Source organism: Malus sylvestris, chromosome 14, assembly GCF_916048215.2.
Source record: "Malus sylvestris chromosome 14, drMalSylv7.2, whole genome shotgun sequence".
NCBI lineage: Eukaryota > Viridiplantae > Streptophyta > Magnoliopsida > Rosales > Rosaceae > Malus > Malus sylvestris.
The window spans coordinates 890,515-904,498 of NC_062273.1; the positions used below are offsets into that span (position 1 = coordinate 890,515).

Genomic DNA, 13,984 nt, shown 5'->3' on the forward strand with positions numbered 1-13,984 from the left:
TCGTTCGTAAACTATTATTTCAATTATTGGAATTATATGAGGACTTAAATGATTAAAATAGGGAAATGTATGCTAAAATGTACTTATAACGATGTTTAATTGTCAGAAAATAATAATTATGACAAATTTTTCTTTTGTAATTTTCAAATTGTTAAAAAAAATAATGTAGACGGGCGAAAAAAAAGGTAAATGGGTAAAAAAAGGATAAACGGGCGAAAAAATAGGTAAACGGGTAAATGGTTATGGTTATGGTTAAATGGGTAAATGATTATGGGTAAATGAGTACACAGTTATGGGTATGGATAACCGTTTATAAACGGTTATGGTTATGGGTATAACCATTTATGTAATTATCCAACGAGTAAACGGTTATGCGGATATGAATATAAACGGTTATGGGTAAAATAACTGCGGTTGCCCGCCCACATAACCATTGCCCATCCCTTCCTATCCACCTCTATTATAAAATTTATGTTTCAATGCATATACTAATGATCAAAATTCAAATTTCAATTGTAGAACTGAACAACATTAAATATTAGTAACAAAGCGATAACAACTGAGCTGTGAAAGCAAAGAGAAGAGAACCACGATATAAGGACTTGCATCACAATCAAAGCTTCAACATCAATCTGTCCCTCCTTGCCAATGTGCTTTACATTTTTTTTTACTTTCTTCATTATTTGTTTGTAGATCACATTCTTTGAGAAATTTTTTAGTTCACTAGTTTTGTCATGTCACTCGTTCTTTTTTAAAAAAGATTCTTTCGTATCATCAGTTCATCACACTACAATCATGAATTTATTGGATGGATAACAATAACGAAAACAAAGCCTTATTCCAATAAATGAGGTCAGCTATATAAATTTAAAATGTCACTGCATTCATTTTTGCTTCAAGTTCATTAGATGAATAATACAATTTTTTCAATACATGACCAACTTTACAAATATTTTTGGGAAGTAACTTTTACACACATTATTTAGCTTCTTTTTTTTCTTTTTTTTTTTTGACAATTGTGTGAGAAACTAAAAAAAGTAAAAATAAAATCTATGACGCTACTGGAACTAAATTTTTATTACATAAAAAAGTCCCTCTACCTCGTAAAAGGAGGAGAATGTGACATGATTGCTTTTATTCAATCCACATTCTCCCCCACTTGACCATTTCATGAGAAATGATCCTCTTCGGATTCCTTCCATCAAATCCTTCCAATTAACAAATATGAACCTTTAAAATTTAATCTAACGGTTAAAATTATTATAACCTATTAAGGACGGTCTCCTGTTTTTAACCGTTTGATCAAATTTTAAATGCTTGAATTTGTTGATTGTTTAGATTTGGTGGAAGGGAGAATCCCTTCCCATTTCATCAACAATGTTGTCTAAATGCTTTTGATTCCTTTTTCAATTTGATGCTAGGCCCTAGAAACAAGGCAACACTAGACTAGACTAAAAACAACTGCCGTACGTTTGCCAAAAATAATAATAACAACTGCCGTACCAAAGCAAGATAAAAAGAGATACAAGGGAGAACATTCTCCCCCACCGGACCATTTCATCAACAATGTTGTCTAAATGCTTTTTATTCCTTTTTCAATTTGATGCTAGGCCCAAGAAACAAAGCAACACTAGACTAAAAACAACTGCCGTACAAAAGCAAGATAAAAAGGGATACAAAGGAGAACATATATAGATGTGTGTGTGTGGGTATGTATAGATCAGTTAAAATGATAACCTTTCTTGGATAGAACTGAGCATATAAACCAGCAAAGGTAATGTTAGGGAAATCAAAATTTTCAACCAAATGATGTGTCACTAATAGGAAATAAGCACGTTAATCAACACAGAAGTAATAATTCAATCATCAACAACCACATCATTTGGTTTGCAAATTTGGTTTAAAAAACTTAGTCTCTCTAGAATTATCCAACCGGCAAACAAGTTTAATTATCTTAGACAAGTAACACTATTTACGTATTTATTTTCAGGCAATTACAACTTTGACATCAAAAAGAAGATTTAAGGAAGATGGTTTTCTTATCAGTTAGAATTTCTACAATGCGTGTCTCATTCTTTACCTAAATAAATTTTTATGTCTGTCAAATTGGTCATGAAAGCTCACTATCATATTGATAAGCGGTAATGAAAGCACATAACATGAGACAAAAAATAGGAGTTAACTGTATGTAGGAGGAAATCGCATTTAAATTTCATTAAAAACATTAAACTTGACATGGATTACCACAACCATACGACTACGGACCATCACACAACAAGAACACAAAGGGAACAAAAGAACCTAAAAACAAAAGTTGACAAACAAACAACCACTCACATCAGACAACAGAAAACTAATTGCCAAGTTAGTTAATCACCATAAGTGATAATGCTGTCCATAATCTTGGCCACCACCTCCTTCGAATCCCTCAGTTTTTTTATGCTTTTGCTAAGCTTCTCACGCTTTACTGCCACTGCCGGGGACTCCTCAAACATCCTCTCAATTCCCCCACCGTATGGTCCCATCAACTCATTCACAATCTCAGCTTCCATCTCTTTGTTCACAAGGTTGAAAACAGACCGCTGCAAGTGCAATGCCATGTAGTCCACAAGCCTCCTCAAAACAACCTTCCAATAGGCAATCATTCTCATTTTAAGGTCATAAGCTTGAGCTAACACATGCGGGTACTTCCTCAGAACACCGACTTCAACTTCCCCGATGCCTTCTATAGTTATGATAGAAGGTTTTTTCTCGTCAGTTAAGACTCCATGAATGAATCGATTTTGACTAGCCATCAACTTGTTCCATTCTGAAACATAATCACCATCACATGTATAATCCGTCAGCTTTTCCATCTCTAAAAGCTCCAGCATCCACTTGATTGACCTTTCCTTCATCTTGGCCATTAGATTATGGCCGGCACGCCTGGCTGACAGCCGCAGCTGACGATAGTTCTCCGTATAATGCATCAACACAGAAATAACCACCTCTTCAATGTATCTCCACACTGTTTCCTCAAATGCAATCGGAATACTCGAAATTTCATTCACTTTTCCCTGCAAGATAATGAGGAAAGCATTGTGTGGAAGGAAGTTCGGAAGTGAAATACCTTTGGTCTCCTCCAAGATCTTGATCTCCTTCATCAAGAAGTTTCTCTTTGCATCAGTTTCAGCACATATGTGAAGTTCATCCGAGTACTGGTTGAGCATCTCAACCAATCTAGCAGTGCAGTGCATGTGATTGTCGTCCGCGTAGTCCTCAAATTCTCCTCTCAAAAGAATCTTCCTAAGCGATTCCTTAGCCAACCCAATGATTTGCATAAAGGCTGTCATGGCCTCGGCAACAGATGAAAGACTCTTTGGCATATTGTTCAGCTCCATAATGCAGAAGTTCAGCCTGTCATTGATCTTCTTCACTATGTCGGGTATATTTCTTGCCATGCTGCTTGCTTGAATTTGGACCAGCTTCTGTGCTAAAACTGGAATACCGACAATAGACTTGTCAATCTTCGAAAGCAGGGGATGGGTTTGAAATAGTTCATGAGCCATCGCCGCTGCCTCCTCATAAGTTTCGTCACCAATCCTGTTCCTTACACAGACATAACCAAGACCAATGTTTACATCATCTCCAGTGACCTTCTCAAGTAGTCCTTCCGGTGCCTTGTCCACTTTCGTAACCACAGCGAGCGTCCTCTCACCAGTTTTATCTACACTTTGTGACATCCGGATTGACTCACACGTAGTAAAATCCACCGTAGCAGACAATACATTCAGAATAATACTTTCCTCCGGCTTAATATACTCCATGATCATATCTTTGATCTGATCATAGATATTTTCAGGTTGACCATGGACCGGAACCCTTGTGATTCCCGGAAGATCAACCATAGTCAGATCCGGAACCCCATTCTTCTTCACCAACAAAGTAAGTGGCGTGTTCGAAATTCCCTTACCTCCCCCCGCAATAGAATTAGTAGCTTTCACAATATCTTTGGCAACATTGTCTTCATCAGTACGATCAACTCTGCCATTGTACTCCAAGGAAAGTTCAGGCTGAGGACTCGAGTGGTGTTCCAGCCTCATAATAAGAGGCACTCTCGTGCAGATGCCTTGGCCCCTAGGGAGGCTGATGCTGGCCAAGGATTCGAGCACGCTAGACTTCCCGGATGACTGGTCTCCGACCACCACAATCGTTGGCAGCTGAATGCCTTCATCCATCACCATCAAGCTGCGTAACTTGTCTACCGCATCCAGAAGAGGGCGGATCTTGTCGTTGTAGGACGACACAATGGGTGCGCATTTGAAAGGTACTGCTTCTAATTCCACCTGAACCATTGCGAGGGGGCCTTCACCGTCTAAACCTGTGTAACTCGATTCCATTTGCCTTCGTCCGTCTGTTTCTGAATTATAGCAAGTCAAAACAATGGTGAAAAATCTAGAGGGAAACCGAGATTGTAGAGAGATGAGAGAGAATTCGAAGATGGAGTAAAATGTTCTGTATTGAGTTTATGACTTAATGGAGTCAAATGTTCTATTTATAGCTACTGCTATATATCATTCTCAGCCTTCAAGCAACTTAACTGACTCTCAGTGAACAATAACAACACATCTAACAGCTTAAGGATTAACGTTGCAGTTTTTTTGTGGAGAAATGTGGAAGAGAAAGAGTCTTTGATGATTCCTTTCTTAGTTTTCACGTTGTCGAGATTTTGTTTCACTTTTATCATTGTAAGGCCATAGATCATGGATGCTGACATGGTTGGACAGATGTCGAATGATGGTGCCGTTGGGGCCCCCACCGTCAAAGAAAAAGCAGTCCCCATGGGCATCAAGTGGAAAGAGCTTCAACATCAATCATTTGCCCCCTTGCCGATGTTCTTTATATTTTACTTCCTTTCTTGCTTGTAGATGACATTTTATGAGAATCTCTTGGGTGTCTGTATGCGTGCTACGTCACTTGTTTGTGTCAAAACACGCATAAATATTATTTCTTTCAGTTGAGATTTAAAATTAAAAGTCTACAGACACTTTTTTGGTGAACTCGAATTAAGAAATTCTCATTTTATATGTTAAGTTTTATGCGGATGAGTTACGTGATACAAATTCAAGAATTACTCTACATTTTAAGCTGTTTTTTTAACATTTATGAAATAACATTATTTATTCTTGTAGGCACATTTTATCATTGGAGAACAAAGTGACCACCACTATAAACCCTAACCTCTTACCCTACCATTGTCATGGTCACCACCACTATTTCCATATTCAATTTCAGGTTATTACAACTTTGACGTCAAAAATAAGAAAATTTAGGGAAGGTGGTTTCCTTATAAGTTAGGATTTCTTCAATTCGTGTCAGATTCTTTACCTAAGTAAGTTTTTATTTATCAGATTAGTCACGAAGGCTTACTGTCAAATTAAATGAAAGGTAATGAAAGCAGAAAATAGAAAACAAAATATCGGAGTTGGCCTCTTCGGCGGATTATCTTGCATCGGTTAGCTGTCCGGAGATGTGTGATCGGGTTTGGGTTAACAGGCCCCCATCTTCGTTGGTGCATGTTCTGAATAAGGATGGGCTTCCTTGTCCGCCTTGAGTTGTTGTTGCGGTGGTTGGGGAGACACTCAACCTGGTTGCAGTGTCTGCTTGTTGGTATCCCCTTCCTTCGCTTTCTTTCTGTTTGTGCCTGTTTGGTGTTCGCCATTCGTTGGCTCTCCTGCTGTTTTCGGCTTCGGCCTTGGTTTCTTCCAAAAAAAAAAAAAAATATATAGGAGTTGGCTGCTGGTAGGATGAATTTGAGTTAAATTTCATTGAAAACTTTAAAATTGACAAGGATTACTAGAACCATATAATTACCACATAATAACAAGAACACAAAGGAAACTAAAAAACTTGAAACAAAAGTTGACAAACAAACAACCAACGACATAAGAAAACAGACTGCATACTTTTATTTAGACCATTTTGTAGTACCCTCAAAACTAATTGGCAAGTTATTTAATCACCATAAGTGATAATGCTGTCCATAATCTTGGCCACTACCTCCTTAGAATCCCTTATTGGCACCACCACCACCATCACAACCCTTGTCCTTTTCACTGTTGTCGTCGTCACCACCAACATTGTTACTTCTATTTTTGTCATTATATACAATTATAAATTATCAAACACTTTTACACTGTTTTTCATACTCAACACTTTTAAAAATATAGTTCATCAAACACTCAACTACTTTATTTTGTAACAGATTATTCTTAAAGCACATCAGAAGCAGTTTTTTTTTTTTTTTTTTTTTTTTTTTAAAGCACATCAATCTCAAAATGACCATAAGATTATAAGTTTTTCATTGAGATAAATATATTATGTATTTGACCAAAACGATTTTAAATAATTTGTAATAAGATGACGCGAAAGAAGAACAGAAATGCGACACACGAAATTAAACCAAATCAAATGATTTTCTTGGGTTTTAACACCCATATATTTTTTGTTCGTTATCATTTTCACCAAGCTCCACCTCATCAATACATAAATAATTTGATGCATTACTTTTGTTTCCTTTCTCACTTTGAAGGCCCAAACAAGAAACAAAGCAACACTAGACAAAGACAACTGCTGTATAATGGGTGTTTTAGAAACTCAAAAGCTTCAATTTGTTTTTGAGAATCAATTTGTTTGTCGTGCTCTTTTAACTTCCTCTTTTACTGTTATACAAGCGAAAACAAGAGAGATTTAATGAGTAAAAAGATACTTTACGTCTTGATATACAAGTGTATTGCCATAATCTAGCAAGGTTTCTTCTAATAAGGATCTTGGCTTTCTTTATCTGTAAAGAAGTTGGGTGGTTGTTTAATTAATTTCTACCAGAATTGCAAGATAAAAAGGGATACAAAGGAGCATACACACACACACATATATGTATATATGGGATACTTTAATTGCGGTCCCTAATCCTTAACATTCTTTGATTAAAACATTAATAGTATTCAAAGTTTGATCAAGGTTCCTTGACTTTGTACACCTCATTATATTACTATTAATATTTATATTTTTATAGTTTTGACATTAATTGTTTGATATTTTATGAGATTTAAAATCCCTCATTATAATACTATTAGAAACGGATACAATAAAAAAATTCAAACATTTTGATTGAATAAATGGATAAAAACTATGTAAAAATAAGAAATAATAAATGGCAAAAGAATGTATCCATAGTGTTAAAAAAATTGGTACATTTTACAAAAACAAATTGGTACATTTCACATATAACAAAGTGGTACATTAATAAAGAAGAATGGGTACATTATAAATAAATTAGGGTACATATAAAAGATTAAAAATTATGAGTACAAATGAATTTTTAAAAATATAGGCGCTAAAAGAAATTAATACATAGGTACAAAATAAAACTAAAAAGAAAATACTACAGATTTTAAAAAAAATGTTGCAAATTAAAAGTGGGTACAAACTAAAAATATAAATATATGATACAAAGTTTAGGCATAAAACATAAATATACCATATGTAATTTTTCTATCATTGATTAAATATACAATATCACGTAACAGTATACACATGGGTACAAACACAAATAAAACTTTAAAAAATATGAGCACAAAAAGAAAATAATATATGGGTACAAATTAAAAATGAAAAGAAAATTGGTACAAATTAAAAAATATTTGCAAATTAAAAATAGGTACAAACTAAAAATAAAAATATATGATAAAAAATTTAGCCATAAATATAAATATACTAATTGTAACATTTTTAAGACTAAAGGAATATATTTAAAAATAAAAATATTTTATTATTCAAATAATTAATGATGTTATTAATACCCAAGGACCTTGATCAAAAATTGAAAATGAATAGGATTTTAATCAATGGAGTAACAAAAAGAAAGATGTGAACCTAATTTTCCCTTTACTAAAGTATAACCTCTCTAGCATGATAAGCCAATGAGTAATTAGCATTTGTGGACATCAAATGCTAATGAGAGAAAAAAAAAAATCTAATTCCATCCTATCCACCTCTATTATAAAATTTGTGTTTCAATGCATATACTAATGATCAAAATTCAAATTTCAATTGTAGAATTGAGTAAAATTATATATCGGTAACAAAGCGATAACATAGCGATCAAAACTCAAAGAACTTAGGCCCTTAGTCTATCAATGTTTATTAAATTCAAATGTTGTCAACTATTGGTCTAGTGGTAACTCGTCTTAATTTTTTACAAGCGAAAATTCTAGAGTACATCAACTTATAAGTTTATAACATAAATTAAATTTAACAGTTAATATGTGTTCAAGAAATCTAAGAAATCTAAGATGTATCATTTACGAATCTGGTCTACATGCGAAATTATCCTCAAAGATCATTGTTGGACATCAATGACGGACGAAAATCCACAAGTGATTTGAATATGCTCGACAACAACTCTTAACTGGGTACACTCACGAACAGCCTTATAAAGGGCGAGTATCCTTGACATAATTCAAAGACGTGGTAACTAAAGTTTGCTTAATAGACCTCCAAGAAATTGTGGTTCCACGAACAATATCCATTGGGGATCTTGCCATGTGCGGATCAAAGAAGTACTTAGCGTCAACATAACCAACAAAGGAAACTTGAGAACTGGGGGGAGGGGGGACAGTTGCACTCGAAGTTGAGTAGGGATAGGACAAGCCCAAGTCCCAAGGCCCATCTTTTGATAATTAAATATATATTAATTATATATTAAGTACTAATTAAATAGTGCACCCCAAAGCCTAAACCCAAGGGTGAGCCCAATTTTATTCTCCAGGCCTATTACTCCAATTACTTTCTATAAAGGACAAAGCCTTATAAAGTGATGAAAGCTTTTGGAAATGGCCAATGTGGGACAAAGAAATTTCTACTCAAACTCAAATTTCCAACACTTGTATAGTGACACTTGACGTACCACCTAGTGTGCCGGTCACACTGAAAAATCTCTCCCAATTGATGAAACCAACTACATTACCTCCACTTCAAGAGTTTTAAGAGAGAATATAGAAGAAACGCCTCTCATCCAACTTCCTTACAACTCTTCTGCAAAAGTTCAAGGAATAGTGCACCTCTCCTTAATTAAGAAAGGTACAAAGATTACCAGCTTTCTTTATTTTTTATTTTCCTTCGAACCCTAGTTATTAATTGAGGTCTAACTAGCATCTGCCCTTGCATGCATGCACACAACTCCAGAAGAAGCTAGCTGGGATTCAATCAGCCCAAATCAGAAAGGAATCTTTTGGTATGAACTCAAACCCTAGCTAGTCTTAATTAACTACTTTTGAAAGATTCTTTCTTGATCCAAGGTAAGCTATTGATTAGCCATGATTTTTTCATTTTCTTGAAACCATTTCGACCTTTTTCATCATTTATATTCATGCATGCATGCATGCAAGGTAGCCTAGGCACTGGTACTTTCCAGGAAGTAAAACTAATATATATTCCGAAGAAGTGTGACATATTAGGATTCTGTTTCTCCTTTTTAAGACCCTGTTATTTATATTCTACAAATATTATTTAGGATTGGTGTTTTTTTTTCTTGTTAACGAACGGCTATAGCCGAGAGGAATTTGTATTATTCTTGGATGATACCAGAAATAATAGCCAACTACATGGATTAAAAAATTAGCATGATTTTAAGACTTAAATTGTAAAGCATCAACCTCTTGTAGGTCAGAAATCCACACTGTTTTTAACTTGTGCTACTTCAGAAATGGGAGGATCAGGAAAGCTAGCAGCCGACAAAAGCAAATCAAGCACAAGTACCGTTTTGAATGATGAAAGCTCGACAGCACTAGTTCATTCCGAAGAACAACCACCTCAACCTGTTAACACATATGCACCACCAATTGTGTCCTCATACAAAGAGAAAATCCGTCCTTTTGCTCGACGCAATTGACAAACTTCGTAACTTAAGGATAATGGAAGAAGGTATTCCGCTCTCCACAATTGTAGTGGTTGGTGATCAATCTTCCGGTAAATCAAGTGTGCTGGAATCGTTGGCCGGCATTAGCCTCCCTAGGGGTCAAGGTATCCGTACAAGGGTACCTCTTATAATGAGGTTTCAACACAGTCCTCAGCCTGAGCTTTCTTTGGAGTGTAACGGCAAAGTTGATCGTACCGACGAAAACAATATTTATGATGATATTGTCGAAGCCACTAATTCTATTTCATGAGGAGGTAAGGGGATATCTAATACCCCATTGACATTGCTGGTTAAAAAGAATGGCGTTACTGATTTGACGATGGTCGATCTTCCTGGGATCACTAGAGTCTCAGTTCAGGGTCAGCCTGAAAATATTTATGATCAAATCAAGGATATGATCATGCAATATATCAAGCCTGAGGAGAGTATAATTCTTAATGTCCTGTCTGCTAGTGTTGATTTTGCCACTTGCGAATCGATTAGGATGTCACAAAGCGTGGACAAGACCGGTGAAAGGACTCTGGCGCTAGTGATGAAGGTCGATAAGGCACCGGAAGGATTGCTTGAGAATGTGACAGGAGACGATGTCAATATTGGGCTAGGTTATGTCTGCGTGAGGAACCGCATTGGTGATGAAACATACGAGGAGGCAGGGGCCATTACTCAGGAATTATTTCAATCTCATCCTCTTCTATCTAATATCGACAAATCTATGGTTATTCCAGTTTTAGCACAAAGGTTGGTGCAGATTCAGGCTATCGGCATAGCGAGAAATTTACCAGAGATAGTAAAGAAAATCAACGAGAAGTTGAATTCCAGCCTCGCAGAGCTCAACAAGATGCCTAAGAGTCTGACATCCGTTGCTGAGGCTATGACAGCTTTCATGCAGATCATTGGATCGGCGAAAAAATCACTCAGGAAATTTCTTCTGAGAGGTGAATTTGAAGAGTATTCTGAGGATAGCCACATTCATTGCACTGTGCGAATGGACGACATGCTCAATCAATAATTAGATGAGAAACTTTCTAATGGAAGAGATTTATGTTTTGGAGGAAACGAAGCGGATTATTCTTCCGAACTTTCTTCCTCATAATGCTTTTATCACTATGTTGGAGAGCAAAGTGAACGGAATTTCAAGCATTCCTCTTGGGTTTGTGGAGAAGATCTGGAGTTATATTGAGGATGTTGTTGTTTCAGTGTTAATGCGACATTCAGAAAATTATTATAAGCTTCAGCTGTCCGCCAAACGAACAGGCCAGAATCTTATTGATGGTTTAACTCTACAAAGCGTTGGAATATTTTGCTTGAACATATTGATGGTTTAACTTTGAAGTCATTGTCAACTACTCGATGGGAAAGTCACATTGAAAGTGTTAAAGCGATTAAGTCCCAAGTAGCCCAGGTTAGAAATGTTTTGTTTCAATTGGTGGAAATTACTGAAAATCCCCAATTGAGTAGGGATGCAGAATGTTTAGCATCAGGAGAACTTTCAAGTTTTGATTTTGTATTAAGTTTGGTTATTTGGTATGACATTTTGTTGAAGATTAACATGGTGAGTACAAAATTACAATCTGAAGACATGCGTCTTGATGTTGCTGTAAAGGCATTGGAAGCACTTGTTACGTTTTTCGAAAACTATAGAGAAACTGGTTTTGCTTCTGCCATGAGTGATGCTAAAGAAATTGCACTTGATTCAGAAATTGACCCTGTTTTTCAAACTAAACGTCATAGACCTAGAAAAAGACATTATGATGAAGTTGATGGTAATGAGAGGGAACAACAGTCTGCTGAAGAATCATTTAGAACAGATTATTTTCTTGTTATAGTGGATATTGCTCTTTCTCAACTGAAACACATGTTTGAACAGTTAAAGGCTTTTGAATATATTTTTGGCTTCTTGTTTGATGCATCGAAGTTAATTTCATTGGATGATCAAGAGCTAAAACAAAATTGTATGAATCTTGAAGCACATTTGAAACATGGAAATACCATGGATGTAGATGGAGCCGACTTATGTTCCGAATTACAGGTTTTGCAAATGATGTTACCTGAAAAATCATTTCTCTCTAATAACCCTTGGACATCCATGGAAATAGCAAACTTTGTCAAAGAAATTGACATGTGTCCTAATGTCTTGATTGCTTATCGTGTAATGTTGACTGTACCTGTGACCGTGGCATCTGCAGAAAGAAGTTTTTCAAAATTGAAATTATTAAAATCTTACTTGCGGACCACTATGACTCAAGATAGGCTAAATGGATTAGCAATCTTATGCATTGAAAAGGATGAGATTGAAGACTTGGAGTATGATGATATAATTGATGATTTTGCTTCAAAAAATACTAGAAGACAATTTCTTAAAGGTTGAAATTTGAAGGAGATTTGCTAGGAGTGGTTATATATGATTGTACTTTTGATTGTCGGGGTTTAGGTACTATGTCCCCCCCGTTGTATATTTTCTCAAGTAATATAATTTGGGCGTGAGGGCCTAGCCCCCCAGCTTCGACTGGGTTCCAGCCCTCGTTAAATATATTTTTTTAACATATGTTTTTGTATTAAAAAAGGCACATTTTGAGCTTTCGCACTGGGCACCCAAAAACTCAGGACCGGCCCTGATCTTATGTCGAAGATGAAAGAAAGGTCGATTACTTGGATGACGGAGATAGTTGAAATGGAGAAAGTTACTGATTATACATGTAATCCGGAGTACCTCTCTGAATGGAATAGATTGATAGGTCAGCATGACGCTTTCGTTAACGGAGTCTTAAAAGACAAAAACCGCCCAGCTAAGATAACTATAGAGGGCATAGGGGAGGTTGAAGTTGAAGCTCTTATGAAGAATCCGAACGCTCTTTCGGCGGCGTATGACCTGAAAATGCGGATGACTGCGTAGGGGAGGTTGAAAAGATGCTGGAGGAGTCTCCGGCGGTGGCAATTAAGCGGGAAAATGTTAGAATTCCTCTGTCCGACATCGGCCAGAAAACTTGAGAACAAGACCTTTATATAGAATTATCTCACTCTAACTATCATCGAGGTCTTTTGTATTAAAACCCCACACCTTACGATTGAGCAGATGGCCAAGTGGGAATAGTATCGGTGCTGTTGGAGTGAGCCGATGGCCCGTCTACCTAAAATTTAAGATGGTATTAGAGCCAAAAGACGGGCCCGTACTACCACTTGAACGGGTGGGTCCCTTTTGTATTAAAACTCCACACTTGACGAATTGAGTAGGTGGCCAAGTGGGAACAGTATCGGTGTTGTTGGAGTGGGCCCATGGCCGTCTACTTGAAAATTAAGAGAAAAGTTGAACAAGACGATCAAAAAGCTAAAGGATTCCAAAGAGGTCGTGGGGAAGATAATGGACAGCATTATTACTTATGGTGGTCACTGATCTGCAGTGTTAGCACGAAACCATTTTGTTTTTTTGTTTGTTTTTGTTCTATTTCTTTTGGTAGCGGATCGATCTTTATGGTTCCTGTATATGTCCGTTTAAAAGCCGATCGATCTTTATGGTTCCTGTAAATATCCGTTTCAAAAAATGAATATGAATGAAGTTTCAATGTTTCTCACCAGACATATGAAATGTGTTTTTTTGCTGAGTTAGGTATTTTCTGCTTTCTTGACCTAAAACTTTGATTTAGTGTGGGCAATGTAGCTAACTAAACCAGTGAAGAAAAACAAAACAAAAACACGAGAAAAGTAGCCAAAAATACAAACAAAAACAGAAAACTGCATTCTGCATAGGCAGTTTATTATATTTAATCTTGTGTTAGTTCCATTTTCTATGCTAACATATTTATTTGTAAGCATCATCATTTAATTTATTTTTTATAAAATATACTCCAATTTTGATCTTCAGCTCAAAATGACAGTATTTAATTTATTTGGACAGTAAAGTAAAAGTACAAAAATTAGAAGGAAAATAGATCTATCGCATACCCTATGTATATTCTTGCCTTCTTTACACCACTTTTCACATTTGATTTGTCCAAATAAGAACATCCATAAACTATTCATACCAAAAGG

General features: G+C 36.0%; 2 protein-coding genes and 1 pseudogene across 2 annotated transcripts in view; 1 reads left to right on the forward strand and 2 right to left on the reverse strand.

The window, feature by feature from the left end:
• LOC126600343 (dynamin-related protein 4C-like) overlaps positions 1 to 4,683 on the reverse strand; it is a 65,806-nt gene extending 61,123 nt beyond the window's left edge. The window contains exon 1 of the mRNA XM_050266926.1: positions 4,307 to 4,683. Coding sequence (XP_050122883.1) covers positions 4,307 to 4,379 — 73 coding nt within the window. The 5' untranslated portion in view covers positions 4,380 to 4,683. The remainder of the gene's footprint in view (positions 1 to 4,306) is intronic.
• On the reverse strand, positions 2,190 to 4,301 carry LOC126599518 (dynamin-related protein 4C-like; the record flags this gene model as incomplete). Its single annotated transcript, XM_050265908.1, has 1 exon — positions 2,190 to 4,301. A coding segment is annotated over one exon (1,932 nt), but the record flags the coding sequence as incomplete, so codon positions are not given.
• A 5,062-nt stretch (positions 4,684 to 9,745) lies between the features above and the next one.
• Positions 9,746 to 13,500, forward strand: LOC126600353 (dynamin-related protein 4C-like; annotated as a pseudogene).
• Positions 13,501 to 13,984: the final 484 nt, after the last annotated feature.